We start from the raw sequence: 23,832 nt of genomic DNA, 5'->3' as shown, positions 1-23,832 counted from the left end.
AAGTATCCAAACCCTCAAAACCTCTCTTCTGAAGTTACTGTATCCAAATATTAATTATTTATATTTAAAGTAGAACCTCAAATGTCCAGAAATGTCATACATTCTTTAAGATGAACACAACTGTGTTCAAGTCTCACTTAATTTTCAAGGTCAAATTAAAAATAACATCTAAGCAGGTTTTTAATCATTGCATTGAACATCCACTATTCAAAATACACAAAAATTATTTTGTGAATTAAATTCTTCTAGATATGGAGTGAAACCCAAAAGTTACTATTAGTGCTCTTTACAACATCATTCTTGTTCCATTTAAAAATGTCTTGGAAGAAAGGAACTTTAAAAAAGCCACTTAGTATATCCCTTAATATCTATTTTTTTCACTCAAAAGTAAAAGATTTCAAATGGGAGTTCTTATGACAGTTTCTCCCAAGAAGTTTTTAACTTTGAAACATTTCATATCTTTTTTTGGGGTGAGGCAGTGTCCCACTGTGCAGCCCAGACTGGTGTCAAACTAATAACCCTTCGGCCTTAGCCTCCTGAGAGCTGGGATTATATGTGTGTGCTCATCTTTTTCTTGTTATTCTTTTAAATGCTTATTTCCTCTGGACTGTCCTCACTAGAGACAGAACAGTGTGGCATTCGTAGTTCTTACTTTGAGCCCTTCAAAAGCCTGGATTAGTAATTTAAGGACTTAGTAAATGACCTCAATAGCTTTTTCTTCTTCAGAGTTAAATGATCTTAATTCCTTGAACCTTTCCTCAGAGGTCGTGTTTCCAATCATTAGTTTATTCTTGTTTATTTCTGCTCTATCTCCTCCTGAGTTCTCACATGATTTTGACACAACATCCTAACAGGAATTGAGCCTATAATAGGAAAACTTTTTCTAGCCTCCTAAAACTTGGCTTCTTTTTAGTGATCATTACGAAGGAAAGCAACAGGTTCACTATCTGCTCATCATAACAACAAATACAAATGAACAACCTTGCACCCAGTGTATTTCCTATCTTAAATGGTGTTAGGTTTGTCTTTCACAAGAAGCGTTTCCTGTGCTGACTTTACTGGTCTTTATATTGTTTCTTTATTTCTACTTCCAAGTTATGCTTTGATCTTGTTCTACTAATTCTTTTCTTTTTCCTTTTTAACTTCTTCCTTTCTATCTTATTTTTGGTGATGATGGGGATTAAACTCAGGTCCTTGCACATGCTAGGCAAGCATTCTACCACTGTGCCACACTCTCAGCCTAATTCTTTTCCATAAGGCTCTACGGAATACCAGTTTTGACTTACATGCTTAAGGAGAATGCCTGCCTTCATTTCCAAGCTGTTGTTCAAAAAAAGAAAGAGATGAACAATGTAGTGCTCAAGACTGACACCTATAAGCCAGCGCCCTTACCTCTTGGGCTATCACTGAATTTTTCCTGTTAGGCAAGTGGGGTCCCATTGTGTCAAGTTCATGTTAATTATGTTCAGACAGACCCAAGAGCTTAGAAAGAAGCAAAACAGTTCCCTCAATCTACAAACTTTGGGAGCCTTTAAAAATTTTCATTAATTTTAACTTTGGGCTTTAAATTTTTGAGATAAGAATCTGAATTTCAATAACTTCTCACCCTGATTAAAATGGCTTACGCATTATATTAAAGCACTCAAGTAAAACTGTTCTCTTAATAAGAGAGTGACAACTGTGACATGGCTTTGGTGATTTTGATGGGTTGTCCTATCACTTTAGCGTCATTTTGTTCTTCAGTCACTGAAACAGACACTGCAACCAAATATATGTCTTTCATAGAATGAGTTTGTTCACGCCACTCTGCAGAATAGATGCCACTTCCAAAATCACAATCTACATTCCTAATGACAATAACACAAAAATGTTCTGTACATTTTTAAAAAGAAAACAAGAATTTCTATACATTTCTTTTCCAGAGCAAAGGCTTCGAAAACAAGCATGGAAAAATGGTTGTCTATATTTAGCTAACTATCAAATATAGTCAGTCATATGAGATCCAGCTATAATAAAGGAAGGAAAGAACAAATTAACAATAGTGGCAATACAACAAATTGAAATTTATGCTTGGATTATATGAGCTCAACAAATGTTAACTGATAGCTGCAACAAACCAAACTATAATTTAATTAACATTCTAATCAGTTCAGAGTTTATATTTTTATGTTTAGGAAATAAATTACCATCTACCAGTGCTCTCTCCTATAGGCAATTTGTTTAAATGATTACACCCAAAGCTCTGTTACTGTTAACTCCTGACCACACCACGTGCATTCTGCACACTATACAGGATAAGATGCACTTTAAGAAGCTTAAATGGCACTTCTCTTTTCAGAAGACTCAAGAATCAACCGAAAGTGACTTTCCTAAAAATACTTTTTTCCACATTAAAGAAAAGATAAATAGCACTCATGTGATCAGAAATTCTACAGAAGCCAGCAAGATGTTAGAATAAACTGGACCTTAGTTTTAAACAGCAGTTTTAACATTTTGTAATACTTAAAATCTCCCATGTAAGTACTAACCAGGTCCAATCTCTTTAGCTTCTGAGACTGAGTACATTCAGGGTGATATGGTTGTAGAAAATACTTAAAATATTGATGTTCTATTTCTTAGCAAAATCAGCTTACTTCATCAGATAAAAGAATAAATTTACTTACAAAAATGTAATTGAAAAGTTAGACTGTCAAGTAAATTCAGAGTTCATTCCTCAGTTCAGATTTTTTTCCTTGTATCTTTACTGATAACTTCATTCTAACATGAAGACTCTTAATTACACTTACATCAAGCCTGCTTTTTATTAAAATCTTCTATAACAATGGGATTTTTAAAGTCAACAAATACATTTGATATAAGGAAGCACCTATATAGTTTGACAGATTTTTCCTTAACTATCTGAAAATGGACTGATAAAATTATACTCACTGCAGGAGCATTGTTTCAGTTAATATAGACCCTGAGAAGGCACTGAGAAATTTGACAAAACAAAGCCAATAGGAGCATTGCCACTATTGTTTTCTGTTCAGTAAATGTAGAGTCTTAAATACAGACAGTAAATATTCACTGCACCAAGAACACCTAAAATAGAGGTGGTAAAACCACTTATTGTAACATTTGTCCTAAACTACAAATGCTAAATACTTTATTTCAAATACTCTATTTTTTAAGACAGGGTCTCACTATATAGCCCAGACTGACCTTGAACTTTTGATCCTCCTGCCTCAGTTTCCAAGTGCTGGGATTACAGGCACGTACCACCATGCCGTTTCTAATTTGTAAATCAATATCTATCATGTAATAATGACACTTTTCCATAATGATCTAGGAACATTCTTTTCTTTCTACTTTTATGGATTAATTTCCTTAACTAACCCTATAATTATATAACATTTATTTGCCTTTTTTTTTAAACCATGCAATATACAATTACAAGACATGGCACTAATCTCAATCACACTTCAATAAGAAAACTCATTTTTGTATTGTTGTTTGTGTTGAAGGAAGAATGATATGTCACTGTACCACTTTTAACGTAACGAGTTTCATGAAAAGATATGAATCATATCCCTCCAGACATTTTCATTTCAAATTTACACAATTTGTTTAGTCATCTGAACAAAAGGAAAAAGATACTTAGCCAGAAGAGAGAGAGAGAGAAAGAATTCTAACACAGGTTCAATGCATGGAGTTCTTGGACACTGTTCCTTATGCCGGTGCAAAGTCATAGCACGCTAATGTGGCCCTACACAGACCGCCAAGTCAGTCCGTTCTTACTGGGCTCGAGAAAATTCTCTATCAGAGCTTCAATGAGGTTCTTCAATTCTTCTTCCAGTAAGGCAGTGTCACTGAGGAAAAACAGGAAGAGTTTTGAAATTCTTTATTTTCATAGACTTAACATTTGTTTAAATTAATTTTACTTTTTAGGAGGTCTATACTTGATGGGATGCTTAAGTAATTGGTGAGCAAAAAGAAAATTTACCCAGTTAAAGCAAAATGAGACTCCCTCAAAAAATCATGCATAAAGAAAATACTAATCATAAACTGAAATTGAACAGCTTTAATTGGTGTTCCTTGGCACATGACAAAAGATGAGTTTATAGTAAGTCCAAAGAATTCTCCCAGGTTAGGGAGAATAGCTTTGAACACTAATACTGGTATTATAGTAAAATGACTTTCTGAAATACTTCCTGAATATAGGTGTTATATAGAATAACATGACCTATCCTTCAGGTATCAGAAGGAGGTATGGTTAAAAGAGTGAGATATTTTAGGGTAGGCGCCAGTGGCTCATGCTTATGATCCTAGCTACTTGTGAGGCAGAGATCAGGAGGATCATGGTTCGAGGCCAGCCCAGGCAAATAGTTTGTAAGACCCTATCTTGGAATTACCCAACACAAAAAAGGGATGGTGGAGTGGCTCTAGTGGCAGAGCACATGCTTAGTAAGCATGAGGCCCTGAGTTCAAACTCCAGTATTGTCAAAAACAAGGAAAAGGAACAAAAATAATGAGGTATTTTGAAAAGTAACTACACGCTTTTCACATAAGCCCTTCAAAATCACCTTTGAGGAGCTGCTGTCACCCAAAACATTTCTAGGAAAGCTTCTTTTAAACTGCCTTCCTAGTCATTTTACAAGCTACACAACAAATCAGATGTTTAGTAATTATCTTTCATTTTAACCAAATATATCATTACCTGATTTGGTTAAGTTTAAACTCTGCTCTGATTGACATTGGGAAATCTTCCTTCCCCTCCCTGAATGGAAATAAAATCCTAACGTAACGATCTTGGGAAATGTAAAATAATGTACCCTTATTAGACTCTGAAGACAATTTAAAAATATCATCTTCTCAAAAATATACTGGTCAATATTATAGGAGGTACTACTTTTAATAAGATTAACAGTTTTCAGTATATTTATTAAATTGATTAACAATTTGTGACAAATTAGTTATAATTCATATGCTTAAAAGGAAATGAACTGTACATTTTATGTTAAACCATTTTAGACACAGAAAGCAAATCTTTGGCAATAAACAGGTTATTTGTTCATTATTTCTTTATGCTCATCACATAAAAGTTAAAGCCTAGAGAGTCTTCCCAAGAACAGAAATTCACTACAATTTTGAAACTCAGTTTCCAAATGATGAATCTCCTTTGGAAAATTGTCTGGTAATTCCTCAAGAAGTTAAACATGACCCAGAAATTCCACTTCTACAGATAATACCCAAGAGAAATGAAAAGCATATGTCCCTAACTGTGCTCACAAATATTCGTAATAGCCCCAAGTGTAAACAACCTCAATGTCCTCTGACTGATTAATTAAAAACATGATATATCCATCCAATGGAATATTTTGGGGTCAAAAATAATTTTTAAAAATTATGGATGAACATAGAATGCATGCTCTTCAGTCACAGAGGACTGTATTTCATTTATGTTATGGAGTGAATTTAAACGTTCCCCACAGACTCCTGTGTTGAATGCTTGGTCCCTAGCTGGTGGCACTATTTTGGGAGGTGGTGGAAACTTTAGGAGGTGGGGCCTAGCTGGAAGAACTAGGTCATTGGGGGTGCGCCTTGGAAGGTTATAACTGACTGGTCTCTCTTTTTCTTTCAGTAATGGGGTCAGTCAACAATGGACTGAAATCTTTAAATCTATGAGCCCAAATAAATTCTCCCTCCCTTAAGTTGTTTACAACAGGTGTTCAGTCATAGTGACAAAAAGTCTGACTGACGCACATCCAATGTAAGCAAATCTACAGAGAAAGACAGTAGGTTGGTGATTGCTTAGGGTTGTGAGGGAAGGAAATGGGAAGTGATCTCTAACAGGTATGAAGCTTCTTTTTTTTTTTTGCCCCCCAGTGGTCTTCAGGCTGGAGGTATGAAGCTTCTTTTGGGGGTGATGAAAACATTCTAAAAGTGATGCTTGCACAGCTGGAATGTATTAAAAACCACTGAACTATAGATTTTAAATAGGTGAACTGTATTTTATATGAGTTATATTTCTATTAAAAACCACTGAACTATAGATTTTAAATAGGTGAACTGTATTTTATATGAGTTATATTTCTTTTAAGTTTGACATTTAAAAAAAATTTTTTTTAATTGTGCTGGGTGGGGGGTACATTGCGGCATATACAAAAGTTATTACAATATATCAATGTATCATACTTGAATTCAATCCTTCTACCATTCTCCTTTATCCCCCCTCTCCCCATTCCTGGAACAGTTTCAACAGGTCTCATTTTTCCATTTACACACATTTGTGCACAGATATGCACTGTATTCACCCTCCCATGCCCTTTCCCCACCTCCTCCCTGCTCCCACTGGCACCAACCCCCACCCCCAGGCAGGACCTGGTTCCACCCTCCTGTTCTCTGATTTTGTAAATGAAAAAAAATGACATTTTTGTTTCAGATAGCTACACAGGGAGCTTCCTTGCGACATTTCCACATATATATGTATTATAACCCGAACAGGTTCATCTCCTCTACTTTTCTTCTTTCTACCTTAGTCTCCCTTTTATGGTGGCTTCAACAGGTTTAAAAATTCTATATAATATGAATTATATTTCAATAAAGCTTTTAGACATACATCTAAAAAAATCAGTTCTCACCTCTGGCCAGGTGATGCACACATCTCTGCATAATACTTTATCTTTGGTTCTGTCCCACTTGTCCGAAGAGTAGCAACACAGCCATTTTGAAAGGTAAATGTAATCATTTGACTGTTTTTACTCACAGGCAGTACCTATGGAAAATGAAACAACAGCTTAATTACAGCTTATATTGTTTTCATTTTCAAGAATTATGAGCTACATTCACTTACACAGAAACAAAGTAGAACAGTGGGGATGGAAAGATGTTGTTTAACGAGTACCTTTAACAAAGTGGAAGAGTTCTAGAGATGAGTTGAACAACAATATGAATACACCTAACACTACAGATATACGGAAGTATACTGAAGATGGTGAAGATGGTAAATTTTATGTTACTTTTTTTTTGAGGGGGAGGTGTTAGAACTGTGATTTGAACTCAGAGATTCAAGCTTGCAAAGGAGGCGGTCTACTGCTTGACCATGCCTCCAGTCCATTTTGCTCTGATTATTTTGGAGATGGGGTTTCACAAACTAGTTGTCTGGTCTGGCCTCAAACTGTGATCCTCTTGGCTTCAGCCTCCCAAGTAGCTAGGATTACAGGCATGAGCCATCAATGCCTGGCTGTTATGTGTTTTTGACTACTAGAATTTTTTTCAGCTTTTTTTTGCAGGAGGGGACACAGGGTCTTGTTATTGTAGTTCAGGTTGGCCCTGAATTCACGATCCTCCTGCCTCAGGTTCCTGAGTGCTGGGATTATGGGTGTGCACAACAGACCTAGCTTTTTAAAAATTATTTTAATTAAAAAAGAATTATAAAATATGGAAAAAGTTTATATACATAATGATTTATAAACATACCATTTACGAACCCTCACAACAGTCCAACAATTGGGTTATATACTTTATATATGTGATCTCTGGACCTTAATGATAATCCTGTAAGTCAGTATTACTGCCATTTTATAGACAAGGCTCAAACAGATGAGAAGGCCTACTCAAGACAATCGGCTAAATGGTAGAGCAAGAAGTACAAATTCCAAGTTGGGTGTTGTGGCACACGCAGGTATCCTTTGCTACTGAGGAGGCAAGGCAGTTGGATTGCAAGTTTGAGACCAGAACAGACAAAGTTAATGAGATCCTATGTCACAAAGTAAAAGGCTCATTGTAGTGGTTCACTCCTATAATTCCAGCTACTCAGGAGGCAGAGATCAGGAGGATTGTGGTTTGAGGCTAGACTGGGCAAAAAGTTAGTGAGAACCCATCTCAATCAGTAAACTGGGTGTGGTGGCATGTCCTAAACAGAAAGTCATAGGTAAAAGGTTGTATAAGTCAGCCCAGGCAAAAAATGTGAGATTCTACCTAAAAAAATAAAGTAATAAAGGTCTGAGGGTGTGGTTTAAGTGGTAAGCACTGTCACAGTTTCTCAATGGTTTTCCAAAGAGGAATTGTATATAGCCTAGTGGATCTTAAAGATAATAGAGATGTAGAAAAATACTTGTATTTTCTTTTACCTTTTTAAATGTATATTTACCTTTTAAAATTAAAAACATCGAAAACAAATGGAGCTTTACTGACACTTAATAAATAGAGCAATGCAAGTTCTTTTCCTAGTCTACATGTCAGCCTGTTCAGGTATCTCGATGGCTTATAGGACTGTACTGTGACAGAGCGGACGACAACAGTATGTTCCCTCGGGTGTCCCAGGACTTGGTCCTGTCCTTCTCTCAGTCAGTGCACTATCATAAACCAGCTGCTTGAAACAGATCTTCTTCTTTCTCTTTTTTTACTCACAGACAGACCATTGTACTGCTATTCTATCTTTAACTCAACTTTGTCCAATTCTCTCCATCATTATTGTGACTATATTAAATTCAGACAGACTGCTGCCCTTCCTCACCAAGACTTCTGAAATAGCTTAGTAACTGACATTCCCACCCGGAAATTTGCATTTTGTAACCCACTCACACGGCTATTCTTCTTCTTATCCCAAACTGCAGTTATAGACAACCACTTGTTGTTCTCTTGAGGAGACATGCCTTCCACTGCCAAACCTTGCACTTACTGCTCCCTTTGTCAGAATCACTCTCCACTTCTCCTGCATCAGGGTAACTCCTAATGATACTTGACAACTCCACTTAGGACAGTCTCTGTAAGAGGGCTTTCCTATGCTCTTCGCTGACACCCTATGAAGCCCCTTAGCATTTAACAGTTTGTAAAGTGATTGTTGTTTAGTTGTCTATTTCCACCTGAGCTCTTTCTTGAGTGCATAAACCATGCCTTTGTCATGGATGTATCCCTAGTGCATCTGGGCTATGACACAGTAGGGTTTTGATAACTGACAGATGAACATCAATCTGAAATGTAGAGAAGAGAGAATTCAGGAAGTTTTTGACATTTATCATGTGCCCTTGGTGATAACAACATCTATGCTTTACAAAGTTGTTGTAAACACTAAAGGAGAGGAGATGAAAAAGCACCTTAACTAATGAAATGAGATTCAAAGAGCATGAAGAGGAATAAACCATCATGAAACATTAGAAAAATAAAAAGGAGCTAAAGATTTTATTCAGGCAATCCACAAAGACAGAAACACACACACAAATGCATGTACGTATACAGATATATAGAATACCAACAACAGGGAACCAATGTTTGTTGATTAGATGAATTTGCAAAAAATGGAATATATATAGTATTTTACACAAGAAGTTATAGACTTCCCAAAATACACTATTAAAATTTTGAGAAAATATCAGAACATTACAAAGAGAAATTTAGGCTAATAATCATCATTGTAACAATAACGAAATTAATATGATAAGCAATCTACCATGTATAAACATTTGTTGAGCACCTACCACATAGGCAGGAACTTTGAGAGACATAAGGTAGATCAGAAATGGACCTGCCCCCCCCACAATACAATGATAGCATAAATACAAAAAAAATGACACACATGTAATGCAATCCCACGAGGAAGGTATCTGATTATGGGACTTGGAGGTCATGTGGAAGAGGCAGTATTTGCCTGAAGTGTTTTTTGCCTCACACATTCTAGGCAAGTTTCTACTATGGCATTGTACCCTCAGCCCTTGCCTTAAGTCTTAATGCGAGGTATGAACCTATTGCAGTAGGGAGAAAAGGTGAACTAAGCAAACAACTTGACCAAAAACACTGAAAAAAGTTAAAGATGTATGTAAGAAACTGTAAGTTGTTCTGTTTGGCTACATGTATAAGGAATAAGGTTGGAAAGGGAAGTGAAAAATAGAAAAATGCATGGCTGTGAAACGTAAGTGTTTAGACTTTATTTTCCACATTATTAAACATCATTTCACATTCTTCCCCTCTTTTTCTTTCTCTCTTTCCCTACCCCATTCCCTTTTGCCTTAGGGTAGTATAAGTGATTATTTGGGGAGTGACAAGTGAATGTCAGAGTCAGAGAGACCAGTTAGTCCATTTAATAAAAACTACTCTCAAGAAAAACAGTGGGTCTTACTCAAAAGAACCTCACAGGCTTGAAGTTACACTATTTTACTATAATACGAATTATTATAAACTGTTATAAAGCTTTTCTTAAAAACTAGGTACTTTTACTGGATGTCTATAATCCTAGATATTCAGGTGGTAGAAGTAGGAGAATTACAAGTTTGAGGCCAGCCCAGGTGAAGGTAGTGTGAAACTCTGTCTTGAAAACAAAATAAAAACAAAAGGGCTGGGAGCATAGCTCCAGTGGTAGAGTGCTTGCCTACCATGTGCAAGACTTTGGGTTCAATCCCAAGTATAAACAAACAAACAAACAAACAAACACATACATACATACATACATATATACATACATACATAAAGAATTTTCAGGAGCTTCTAGGCTGGTGGCCACATGGACTTGCTGGGAGGGTAGTGTGCCCAGACAGGGCATAGAGGTTCTACCCTCCCCCCACCTCTACTACCTTGTCCTATTCATCTCTTCCATCTGGCTGCTCCTAAAGCATAACCTTTATAATAAACTAGTAAACACAAGGAAACTGGATTGAGCCTTATGTACCACCTGTGCTACCTCTAGACTTTTTGGTGACATGAACTATTAAATTTTCTTTCTTGCTTGAAAAACAAAAGAGGTACTTACTGATTGCTTATTAGGCTGGCTGCTGTCATATCCAGTGGTAACATCCCGTATATGCAATATTGCAAATTTCCCACAAAATTTTGGATATTCTTTTGGAGACTCAAAATTGCGAAGCCTTTCAAATATATTTTTAATGGTAGGTGGATCATAACACAAGAAATAGGAAGTTTTTGACATGTGATAACCATATCTGCACAAAGATTTAAAGTGCTAAAGTCAGATTTCAGGTAACTGTTTAGAAATGTACATATTAAAGATAAGTCTATTATAATATTTATAGAAAGCAGTTGTCCCTGATGCAGACAATTTTAATACTTAGAAAAATGAACTGACTGCTCCTCCTGAACAAATTTAGAATTTAGGGCCAGAGAGAGAGAGACAGAGAAAGGCACTGAGAAAGAGAGAGAGAGAGAGAGAGAGAGAGAGAGAGACAGTATGCAAAATTTATAACAGAACTCACTTTTCATAAACTTTACTTAGTTGCTCCTTCAATGTTACATTACTGGTTTCCAGGTAAGAGGCCATCTCAGCAATGACAACAGCCGCACTCACCCCATCTTTATACAAAACTGAGGTTCCACACAGAAAACCTAAGGATTAAAAACATCTTTAGAAAAAGGGAAAGCGGACTGGTGGAGTGGCTCAAGTGATAGAGCACTTGCCTACCAAGGCTGAAGGCTTGCACTGAGTTCAAATCTCAGTACTGCCAAAAAAAAAAAAAAAAAGAAAGAAAGAAAAGAAAAAGGGAAAACGTAACCCTACAATTTCAATAGTTTTACATTTCTTCAGAGGACTAGTGAATTTAAGAGCCCAGTGGTAAACTGGGCATGTAATCCCAGCAGTTAAGAGGCTGAGGCAGGAGGATGGCAAGTTTAAGATTAGCCTGGGCTATATAATAAGACCCTGTCTCAAAACAAAACAAAAACAAAACACCCGAAAATAACAGAAAACACCAAGTCAGGTGCAGTGGCATGCTTGTAATCCTAGCTACCTGGGGTTCGGAGATTGGGAGAACAGTGGTTCCAGGCCAGCCTGGGCAAAAAGCTTATCAGACCCCCATCTCAACCAATAAAAAGCTGGGCACAGTGGTGCACACCTGTCTTCCCAGCTATACAGGAAGCATAAACAGGAGGATTGTGGTCTAGGCTGGCCTGGACATAAATGTGTGTCCCTATTCAAAAAATAAAGAAAGCAAAAAAGGCCTAAGGGTGGCTCAAGTGGCAGAGCACCTGCCTGGCAAGCACAAGGCTCTGAGTTCAAAACCCAGTACCACCAAAAACAAAACAAACGCAAAACAAAGCAAAACAAAAAACCCCCACAAGAGCCTAATAATAGATGAAACCCATCAATACTGAATGTATTTAGGGGACCTTTAGGCTCTTTTTTATGATGGAAAATGCATCTACATATTTCTGCAGTTTTTACAACTCAACTCCTGGTTTTAAAACCAGAAGGAAAAAATTCCTCTGTACAGAATTACCACATTAAAAAAATTGTTCTCAATCAAAACAAAAGATTTCAATATTTACTACCTACCAATAGACTCTTCAAATGCAAAAAGGACTTCTTTTCCCTTTTCCAGGAGGTCTTTTATCCTGCTTCCAATCCATTTAAAGCCTGGTAATGTTTCCTGAAATGCAGAGGAAGCCACTCTAGTTAAGTGACTTTCTCATAAACACATGTTAGAGAAAAGCCTATTACTAAGTGCACATAACACTTGCATAGTGATCATCTGTTATGGTTCTTAGTCCACAAAGATCAATATCTTTGTGGTAGACATATAGTCACATAGTGCCATAACTGCTGGCACAGAAATAGGTGATTTATACCAAATACAATCCAATGTAAGTGGTGATAAATATACTTACAAAGTGAAATGCATACACATATTATGATCATCTACAATTTATTAAGTATTATAATAGGTGCTTTACATAATTATCTTTTCTAAGGCTCAAAACACTGTCATTATAACAGAGGCTGAGAAGTTAAGTAAATTTTCCCAAGATGGTACACATACAAGACAAAGAGGCAGGGTTCAATTATACTACTTCCTTGAAACTGTCCTTTAAGCTGCACAATAACCACTAATATGAGTGTCTTTATGGTTTAGTCTCCCCCAAGTAATCAAAAGCCCTTACACTTTTAGTAATATAAAATTATCAATACATAGGGTTGAACTGAATATACCTGTCCTTAATGCTGTGGACTAAATAAAGTCACCAAGACAGTTACTAAGGCCTTCTTTAGTAATTAGATTTGAGGGTTTTTCATGTGAGCTACTGTTCACTTTAAAGACATGTCCTGTTCTAGTCAACAGAAAGAGCATGAGGCAGTTAATTCTAGAGCATACCATCACTAACATAAGTTTCCTAACTCACTTTTCTACCTCCTCATCAACAACTAAAAACAAAAAAAGCCAACAATACCCCAACAAAAACAAACAAATTTATAATACTGGTCTTTAGAATAATGTTCTTTTTTCTGCTTTCTGCTCACGATATATTTTTCTTGCTATAAACAAGGAAAACATTAACATTATTATAACTCAGAATCTTAGGCCCAAATAAAATTTCCATTTTGCTATTTGTGTTTTTGAAAGGTTAATATTGAAAGCTCTATGTCATAAAAATAAGTACAATTTTCTTTTATTTTTCCAATTAGTACTAAGATATGGAGGCTGACTATAGCTTAAGAAAAATGCACAGAGGTGACACTTGCACTGAATATTTGGCAAATATAGCAGAGGAAAACAACTTAATTGACATTAGTTCAAGTAGTTGTAAATATGACCACTAACTGCTGAAGTTCGCGAAGGTTAACGATCTGGGCTGAGAGAGAGTTGCTACTTGGTTTTTTTTTTTTGGGGGGGGGGCGTATAGAATCATTAGCTCTTAATTTGCAATTTAGAAGTCCACTTAAAGTAATAAATCTTCATACTGTGCTTGAAGATTCTACACAAAGGGTTAATGATATCTAAAAGTTTTTGGAGTGGAGTCTGTGTTACTGATGAGGTCACCAAGAGTCAGATTTTCCCAGTCTAAAAACTAGATACTGTCGTATGGACTAAGAAGTGTTACTGTAATTTTTAAGGAATATTTTATCTTAGAGATTCACATACTGAAAGAATTTGTATCAGAGTGTCCAAATTATCCAAAACACTAAGCAAATGTAAGCAGAATAGAAAAATGGAAGGATTATAAATAAAATTGGTTTTGGTTGAGATGTCTTTACAGAAATAGGTTTAGAAATAGCATATATACATACATATATAACAGATATGACCTATTCTTATTTCAAAATGAAATCCTTCTTTAAGTGCAATTGCCTTCAAAATTTTAGAAGAGACAGTAGTGGCTAACATATAAACATTCTTCACATCAGCGTTTCTTGATCTATTCTTCCTCCAGCAATCAAACATCCACCATCCAAACAAAGCAGCCAACTCATTGCCTGTGAAAACTTTCCAACAATCACTGTAGAGAGAATGAACATTCAAAGTCAAGACCTTTGTAGCTTCTCATTTAAACCTCTTGACCCTAAGACCTTCAAATTACTATCTTTCAGATAGGAAAATCCAAAAAGCTGTTAGAAAATAGCTTTTTGAGAAAATATTTACTACTACTTCTTTTCTAATTGACCAGAGGTGACCTTTAGGGCAAGAATGGTTACAATGTCTTTTAGAAAATTACTGCATTGTTACTTTTATTCTTCTACTTAATGAGAAAAATTATGATGAACATTTAAGGCTATGCAAAGATATCTGCCACATCACCATGACAAAAATACACAGCAATCCAGAGGATCAAGATTAGGAAATTATAAAACTGATAAAGCAATCTATTGTTAATACTGTGCTATTTTTACAATTAATATTTTCAAACAATGTATAAAGACAGAGAAAAATGCTCATAGTACAACTGACATGGAAAATAGTTGAGATGTATTTTCACAATTTTATAAAAATGAGTACATCTTTGAGTAGAAAAAAGATAGAAAGGAAATGTCAAAATACCAATTTAGGTGGTTATCTTTGGTTTAGATAAGATTTATGTTCTTTTCTTATATTTTTACTATTTTCAATGAATCTGTAAGACTTAAAATCAAAAACTGCTTTTCGAAGCTAAAGCTTCACACTCAAGCTACTTACTTCTCCTGAAGTTCTGCCACTGCCAGTCGATCTGCATCAGGATCTGTGGCTAGCACAATCCGGGCATTTTCTTTCTCTGCTAGTCTCAGAGAAAGTTCCTGAAATAGTAACCCAAAAAGCTAGATTATATTGAACAACCTACACAATATTAGTATTCTCCAAAGTAGGTACTACATCAGTGCTAAGAATTTCAGAGGCATATAGATTGGCTACATTTAGAATAAGTAGCCTAGAACAACGGCACCCACCATAGAGCTGTCAAACAAAACACAACTTACAGCTCCAATACAATTTTAAAAGATGCAAACTACAGTGATTTGCATGGGGTATGTAAGTAGGTAAATAGAGCATGTAAGTAATCTTTGAATTGTCAATGAACTCTGTCTATTCTGATGGCTAATAAACTAACAATAATTTAAACATTAAAAAATAAATAATAATTTAAATATTAGAAAAAAATACCAGCACAGATTCTCCTTCTTCAGGGTTTGGGCATTTAACAGTAGAAAAGTCTGGATCAGGATCTTTTTGTTCTGGGACTGGAATTGGAGGCTTACAACCAAACACTTGAAAAGCCAACTGCACATAGTCATGTCCAACTCCATGAAAGGATGTATGCACAAATTTTAAGGTGGTCTTTGAGTTTAATTCCCTGTAAAGGAAAATCACCATTCAATCACTATCATAAAACTTGTTATCTGTGATATATTTAAAAACATGAGAACTGGGCGCTGGTGGCTCATGCCTGTAATCCCAGCTACTCAGGAGGCAGAGATCAGAAGGATCACAGCTGGGCAAATAGTTCATGAGATCCTATCTTGAAAAACCCTAAAACAAAAAATTGGGCTGGTGAATGGCTCAAGGTAAAGGCCCTGACTTCAAGCCCCAGTACCGCAAAAAACACCACCAAGAAAAACCACTTAAATTCTGAGAAAAAGTGGTTAAAGGTCTAAGATAGTTAAAAAACAATGTGATATTAACAGTATCAAGAGATTTTTATTTCTTGTGGTGCTAGGGATTAGAACCCAGAGCCCCACACATGCTAAGCAACTTCTCTACACTGAGCAGCCTTGTTCAAAAGATTTTTAATTCAACTGCATTCCCTTAGTGGTTCAACTTCCTGACCTGGTTTGCTTCCCTCCATATGCCGTGCCATTACCCTAACCAAGTCACCATCATAGGTCTTGTTAGAAACATCACAAAAACTTCCTAACTGGTCTTTCTCATTCTCCGGCAGGCTCCTGCATTCTTCTTTCATGACCAGCTTAGATTGCAGTACCTAATTTCCTTCACCTTTTATGTCACTTTGATTACTCTGACCCTCTAATGCCTCAACCTATATTGAACCCAATAATGTACCTTTTCTAGACCTGCACCAAAATTAGCTAAATATTGCTAGAGTAAATAGAGTAAATCTCACAAAAAGATTGACTAGCTTCACTGTCAATGGACACTCAACATTGTCAGGCAACCCTAAATTGTTATCCAAAAACCTTACTTTTTACTCTCCAAAATGATGTAATATCTCTTCTCCTTTAATTACATCATTGAGACACAGAAGCCATCTGATGAGATCTTCCTAAGTTTCCTACACCAAATCTACAGCCCACTGGCATCCATTCATATCTCTTCCTTCATCCATCCGACAACAATGAGGAAGTATTCTTCTCATAGGTCTGTCCTTCCATCTGGCCCCCATCTCCTCTCAAGAACATTAGTTACCCTCTCTCTCTGGCATCATCCCCATTAGCTTCCAGTCCAATTTCTTTGTTCTCTTCTATAGCCAAACTTTCTGTATCCTTCCTTACATTTACTAACTACTCCCTGCAATAAATGTATTATAAAAAAAATAAAAAATTTATTATGACACTTTTCAAAATAGCCATATGGATAATACCAAACACTGATATACTCAACATCTTGCTTCAACATTTTCAGCATTCTGTCAGTCTAGTTTCATTTATTCAAGACATCATATTACTTTATATAAGATGCTTTAGTATTTAAAAACATAGCCATAATAATAACCATTACCACATCTAATAAAATTAATAATTTCTTAATGTTGTCTAATATCTTCTCTGTATTCAAATTTTCTCCAGAAATTTATCTAAAAAATACTTTAACAGCGGTTTACTTGAATCAGGAGGGCCTAAACAAGGTCCACAACGTCTGGTTGCTATGTCTCTCAAGTCTTTTTTAACCTATAAATGTTCCTTCCTTCCTTCTCTAATCCCTATGTCATTTAATAAGCCAAATCATTTGCTCTGCAGACTGTTCCATATCTTGGGTATGCAGATTACATATTTTTAAAAAATATTAACATGTTCCACTAACTCATATTTTTTGTAAATAGGTAGTTGAATATTGAGGCAACATTACATTCAATTCCAATTCTTTAGGCAAGAACAGGTGTCATATATTTTCTATTGATTCACAAGTGGAGGCCCATAGTGTGAATCATACTTTTAATGGTATAAATTAATATTCATCCTGTCATCCTCATCCATCCATCATCAAATTTCCCATCAATTTTCACTTATGACTCTTAGTAGCCCTTGCTGATCATTGCTTAGATGATTTCTGAGGTCATAAAATTGTGTATTTAATAGTTGGAATTTTGGGGCCAGGAATGTGGCTCAGAGCACATGCATGCTTAGCACGCATGAGCCCTGGGTTCAATCCCCAGCAAAGAAAAAAAAGTTGAATTTTCCTTTAAAAAATATTTTTTCCTTCAACAATTCTTTTTAAGGAAGTACTGGGGTTTGAACTTAGGGTCTCACACTTGCTAGGCAGGCACTATACCACTTGAGCCACTCCACCAGTTCAACAATTATTTAATTAACTCTGAAATTCAGTTCACATGGCAAAAACATATGAAGGGGAACAAACATCTACCAATTTGCATAATGAAAATTCAGAATATATCAAATTTCAGAATGAATAATTTTCAGTCTAGCAACTCCCAAAGGTGACTAATGAAGAGCTTTTCTAGTATTACTACCAATTTTTGTGTTTAATGTCTTAATTCATTATAGTGATTGTTCTTTTTGATAGCCAACTGTTCAAACTCTGGTCAGTGGGAGCCCCTTCAATTTGGCTCATCTATCCTCCCAGTATCTTTGATAGCTTTCTTGCTTTATGGCAGAGAGAGAGAGAGAGAGAGAGAGAGAGAGAGAGAGATCCCAGGCTCATTACCACTTTTTCCAAGGGTCCCTGGTTCCTTTTGGTGGGAAATGTTTAGAAGCCACAATCTGTAAAGGACCTGTTACAAGTATGGCTTTCCCATCCAAGGGAGTCATTTTATTCCTTATCCATGTCCTTTCTTCTTACTTTTAAAAAGGCTATTAAAACTAATAAAACCCTAGCAAAGATGGTCTATCCAGTATGATTTCTTTTCCCCAATTCTCTTTAAGAAAAACATTAAATATTTTACTCTGTTTTCAGTAGGTTTCCTCTGAGGCAAGATAAACTGGATCTCAACCCACACTCAGTAGCCTGTAGTAGACACATCAAGCTTCAGGGGCCAACCAAAGCATCTTCTCCCTCAAGAACCAGGAGGCAAGAGACTATGAGATGAGCAGGGCATGTCTTTGAAGTGAAAGCTGTGTACAGTCTGTCTGCAGGGTGAACATTATAACCCTGGAATCTTCTCTCATTAGGCTCCAGTTTCAGCCTGAGGTCCTAAATCCATTTAAATCCCATTATGAATGCCATGGCCCTCATTCCTTTCACTTGTAAATACCTGGCTCTAATACTGACAGCCATTAGCTGTAATCAAGTGTTTTTCTTCTGCCATAAATATTTCCCTTTGGATTTACACCTAGGGATGGAGAAAATGTGAAAGGAAGAGTAGGCAGACTTCCTTTACAATTTGCTTATATCTCTAAACACAAACATAGCATTGTTCTAAAAGAAATGATATAATAAATTCATTTAAATTAATTTGGAAACCCACACACATAGTCTGTGCTTTAAGGATACTCATAGCCTTTTTGGTAACCAAATTAGGATTTTAGAAAGAGGCAAATAAATCATGAGTACATACTATTATTTCAAATATAAATTTAAAATTATAACTTTAGAATTATTTTCAATTTTACATTTGCTTCCTTTCTGCTAAAATCTTAGTTCTTTTTTGACATTAACTACCCATTCTTTTATAATATATATATATATATATATATATATATACATATATATATATATATATTCATTTATCTCTATAAAACTATCAGTATTACAAATAATAGTAGTGATACCAAATACAATTTAAGGTTTGTTGGTTCTTTATACTTAGTGTATAACCCACTAGGAAAGTATAGTCAAATTTAGAGTCACTTGAAATCTTCTCTGTGTGATTATTTCTTCAGCCTGATATGTAGTTACTTATTTGTCAAATTGCTTTCACATATATACTCTTTAAAAAGCAAAATATAAATGAACAAAAGATAGAAAAGAAAAAAAAAAGATCAAATTCTCTTTAGATTAACTGTAGCTAGTAGCATTTAGCTAGCATTATAGCCCACTTCGCATTTTGGAAGGAGAAGCAAACAATTTCTAGCTTGATGGGTTTACTTTTGAAAATAAATTAGATAAAAAGCTAAAATCTATTTTGAGGGTGGGGAAAATATATTCAGTAAACTAGAATTCTTCCCAGCAACAGTAGTAGCTATTTATGGAACAGTTAGGAAATACTTAAGAAACAATAAAATCTTAAAGAAAAATTTTTTTTTTCATTTTTCTTTTATTATTCATATGTACATACAAGGCTTGGTTCATTTCTCCCCCCTGCCCCCACCCCCTCCCTTACCACCCACTCCGCCCCCTCCCTCTCCCCCCCCTCAATACCCAGCAGAAACTATTTTGCCCTTATTATTAAAGAAAATTTCTTGATCTGACATAGAGTATTAAATATATATAGTTAAAAATAATCTGTTTAATAGTTTTATTGACCCTCATTTGTATAGTGGTAGGCAATAAATAAATAAAAATATTTTACTGAGATAATTCACATACTGTACAATTCACCCACTTAAAGTGTATAATAATTTCTATATTCATAGAATTGTTCAACCATTACCACAATCATCTTTAGAACATTCTCATTACTCCCCAAACTCTATACCCCGTATCTGCTACCTCTAATCTTTTGAGTCCTCCCAACCATAGACAACTACTAATCTATTTTCTGTCTCCACAGATTTGTTCATTCTAAACATTTCATATAAATGGAATCATACAATATGTGGCTCTTTGTGACTTTTTTGTTTTTGGGTGGGAATGGGGTTTGAACTCAGGGCTTCAAGCTTGCAAAGCAGATACTCACAAAGAAGGCACTCTACCACTCGAGCCACACTCCAGTCCATTTTGCTCTGGTTATTTTGGAGATGGGGGTTTCTCAAACTATTTGCCTGGGCTGGCCTTGAACCATGATCCTCCCGATTTTGGCCTCCCAAGTACCTAGGATTAAAGGCATGAGCCCCTGGCGCCTGGCTGTGACTTCTGTTACTTAATATGTGTTCTCAATGTTTATTCCTGTTATAATACGTTTCAACACTTCCTTTCTTTTTACTGCTGAGTAATATTCCATTGCATGGATATATGTCACTTTTTATTTACCCACTGATCAGCTGATAAGATACTGGGTTACTTCTACTTTTGGTTATTATGAGTAGTTTAATTTAGCTATAATTTAAATATGATGATTAGAGAACATATTTCATCACCTATTATTCCCTATTAACTTTATCCTTAGGTAATACTACTCTACATTCCCAATTGGATACCTGTAAAAACAGATCTTTTTCAGATCTTCCATGTATTTCCTGCAAATGTCCTGCAGTGGATCTTTCTTCAGTGGACTGGTGTCCACTAAATTATCATTCCATGAACCATTCCAGGGTTCCACACATTCTTCTATACATTTCAGAATCTCTTTATCATGAGGAGATGTGATTTGAGCACCAGTTTCCCAATAAACCTAGATGATAGGTAAATATAGCTATAATTACTTTAAATGCTTGTCATGTATCTGCTTAGCTACAGTAGTGATCTTCGGCCTTATGAAGCACATCAAATTAATCAAGTAAAAATATCAACATGAGACTAATTTAGTAATACCAAAAGATATTGAAGGTAATGACTTCACAGGGACTCATCAATCAAATAACCAGTTATTATTTCATTTTTTAGAATTTAATATTCAACTTGCTTTAATAACAATACAAACAAATATAAGCAGGTATCATTATGGTCATATAACATGCATATACCAATAATGTGCAAGCATACTCTTAGATTTATAACTACATCCTAAAGACAATGTAAGAGACCATGAACTATCCCATAAAACTTCATGCTATTAAACGCAATGTTATAAATTGGTTCTATTATGTGACTTAGAAGAAATCATTCTTCCATTATAAGTTAAAGTAAAATTTATTTATCACCAAATAAAGTATGTATCAGGAAGCCAATTAACATGTTAATTTAGCCATATACATTTCGGTGAATTTTCAGTTTGTCAAGTAGTTTGATCAACAACAAGGCATTAGGAATAGTTACCAATAAAGCAAAAAAAAAAAAAGTAATTCTAATAATTCACAGGATCTCAAAGTCAGAAGTGACTTTGCTTAGAGGACATTTATGCCAACTTCTACCATGTATATGACATGAAGCCTTGCTAATGCATCCCGAATGAAGGAAGAAAAATACATTTGAGCATGTACTGTGTACTAAAGTCTGTGCCAACAATATGGTAAACTAGATGACTTAAAATTTCTTGATCTTACTTATAATCATTGTGTCAACTGAAAATAAACAAATATTTTAAAAAATCTTGCTCTGCAGACACCTCAAAATGCTAGATAAAACAGAAAAAAAATTACTTTAAATACGTAGCTTAATTCATAAGAGGAAAGGGAAAACTCCAAGCAGTGGGGAAAATAGAAAGAATTAAAAATCAGATTGATAAACCTGTGGAGCTAACACTGTGGTTGCCTGGGGTTGGGGAATTGTTTATTTATTTGGTTATAATGCCCATGAGCAAGGTAGGGAGTCAGAAATTAGGATAAAAATGAGATTCTTGATATGTTGCACTATCAGTGAAAATACAAGATAGAAACAGTTCTTCTTGCTACTATGGAGAGATAACGAGGAAATATGTTTGTTTATTCTTGGATTCTGGGTAATTAAAAAAATTCAAATTCAAAGCCTGCATTCAATTATTTTAGGATAAAAATTAATACACTAACACAGAAATTATTCTGAATCAGTAAATCCCTTTAGGTTCCAGCAGACATGAATAAACAAACAAACCTACTCTGCAGAGATGCTCCCATTCTACATACCCCCCCACACAAAACGAGATTTTTCTCCGTAAGTACTAAAAGCTCACAGTGAAAATTTATTTAAAGAAATTATAAAACACAAGAAAAAATCCTGTATTTCCCCCTTCCTGCCTTGCATGTGGATTGATGCCTGGAGGTACAGCAACCATAATGGGGTAGGCATGCTTGAAGGAAAGGCAAAAACAAACAAACAAACAAACAAACAAAACCTGCAGAGGGCTGGGGTAGAGTATACAGTGCTTGCCTAGCACTTGTGAGGTCCTGGGTTAATCCCCAGCACACTGCAAAAAGAAAAACCCCAAACAATAATGAAACAAAATAAAACCCTGCAGAGACTTCATGCAATAAAATAGGCTCAGGAGCACTGTACTGGTTATTTGCAAGAGAAGTAGATTTGAGGGTATATGGGTGGGTGAGCTGTGGGAATAAGGAAGCACTTTGGCCTGGGGGTAGGTGGGGATCCAGGGGCTGGGGGAAAAAACAAAGAAAGAAAAACAAAAAATTCACTCAAGGATAAACCTAAAGAGATGTGAAAGATCTTTAAAATTCTAACAAAAGATCTAAAAGAAATCTTGAAAGACTAGAAAGACACATCCTATACTTGAATAGAGAGACAGAAAAATATAATGCTTTCTAAATTAATCTATAGATAAAAAATGACACCAATAAAAAAAATCAACATTTTATATATTTATATATAATTATAATTTATATATACGTATATATAATATGCATACACACATTTTTTTTGAGATAGGGTCTTGCTATGTTACCCAGGCTGGTTTTATACTCCTGGGCTCAAGTAGGCCTCCCACCTCAACCTCTCAAGTGGCCGGGACTACATGCGGTAACTACCACACCTGTCTTGACCTATTTATATTTTAAAAGATCATCTAGCTGCCTTATGGAGCACAGATTGCAGGGAACAACAATGGAAGCAGGGGAGAGACCAGCTAAGATGCTGTAGTTCAGACAAAGGACAACAATGGTTTACAATGGTAACGGTAGACATACAGGCAGAGGTAAATACATTTAATGTGTGTTTTAGATACAGAGCTTCTAGAATTTGTTAGTAGATTAATGTTAGGGAAAGGAGGCAATTAGGAATGGTTTCTGAGGCTAAGCATGGTGTCTCATGCCTGTAATTCTAGTTGTCAGAAGGAAGAGGTAGGAAGATCATAGACTGAGGCCTAATGCGAGACCCTATCTGAAAAATAATTAAAAGCAAAAAGGGCTGGGAACGTTGTTCAAGTGGTAGAGCACTTGTCTAATAAGTGGTTTTTGTTTGGGTGGGTAGGATTAATTTACAGAGATGGAAAGACTACTTTTAGGTGTATATACAGCAGGTTGTGGGGAATCAAGACCTATGTTCCAAAAACACTAACTTTAATGTCTGTTAGACACCCCAATGAATATGTAGTAGGGGGTCGTATACAGGAAGCTGACGTTCAGAGAAGACATCTGTGTTCTTAGCTCTCTTTGACAGTTGACCTCTAACTTCTTACAACTTTCCTAATCTCTTTGGTTTTTAATGATGCCAATCTCCTCTAGACTTTCTCTTATCTCTAGGTCCTCTTTTTTTTTCTTAAATTTCCTTTCCTTTAAAG

At 35.6% G+C, this 23,832-nt stretch overlaps 1 protein-coding gene across 1 annotated transcript in view; it reads right to left on the bottom strand.

The window, feature by feature from the left end:
* Positions 1-314: 314 nt before the first annotated feature.
* LOC141425745 (glucose 1,6-bisphosphate synthase-like) overlaps positions 315-23,832 on the bottom strand; it is a 49,870-nt gene continuing 26,352 nt past the window's right edge. The window contains exons 9-17 of the mRNA XM_074083241.1: positions 20,663-20,856; positions 15,336-15,525; positions 14,874-14,971; positions 14,021-14,199; positions 12,260-12,355; positions 11,184-11,313; positions 10,724-10,913; positions 6,621-6,754; positions 315-3,848 (exon numbers count right to left, since the gene is read on the bottom strand). Coding sequence (XP_073939342.1) covers positions 3,746-3,848; positions 6,621-6,754; positions 10,724-10,913; positions 11,184-11,313; positions 12,260-12,355; positions 14,021-14,199; positions 14,874-14,971; positions 15,336-15,525; positions 20,663-20,856 — 1,314 coding nt within the window. The 3' untranslated portion in view covers positions 315-3,745. The remainder of the gene's footprint in view (positions 3,849-6,620; positions 6,755-10,723; positions 10,914-11,183; positions 11,314-12,259; positions 12,356-14,020; positions 14,200-14,873; positions 14,972-15,335; positions 15,526-20,662; positions 20,857-23,832) is intronic.

This window comes from Castor canadensis, chromosome 1 (assembly GCF_047511655.1).
Source record: "Castor canadensis chromosome 1, mCasCan1.hap1v2, whole genome shotgun sequence".
In the NCBI taxonomy this organism is placed as follows: domain Eukaryota; kingdom Metazoa; phylum Chordata; class Mammalia; order Rodentia; family Castoridae; genus Castor; species Castor canadensis.
The sequence above is the reverse complement of the archived record's forward strand: the minus strand, read 5'-3'. Positions and strand labels throughout refer to the sequence as shown.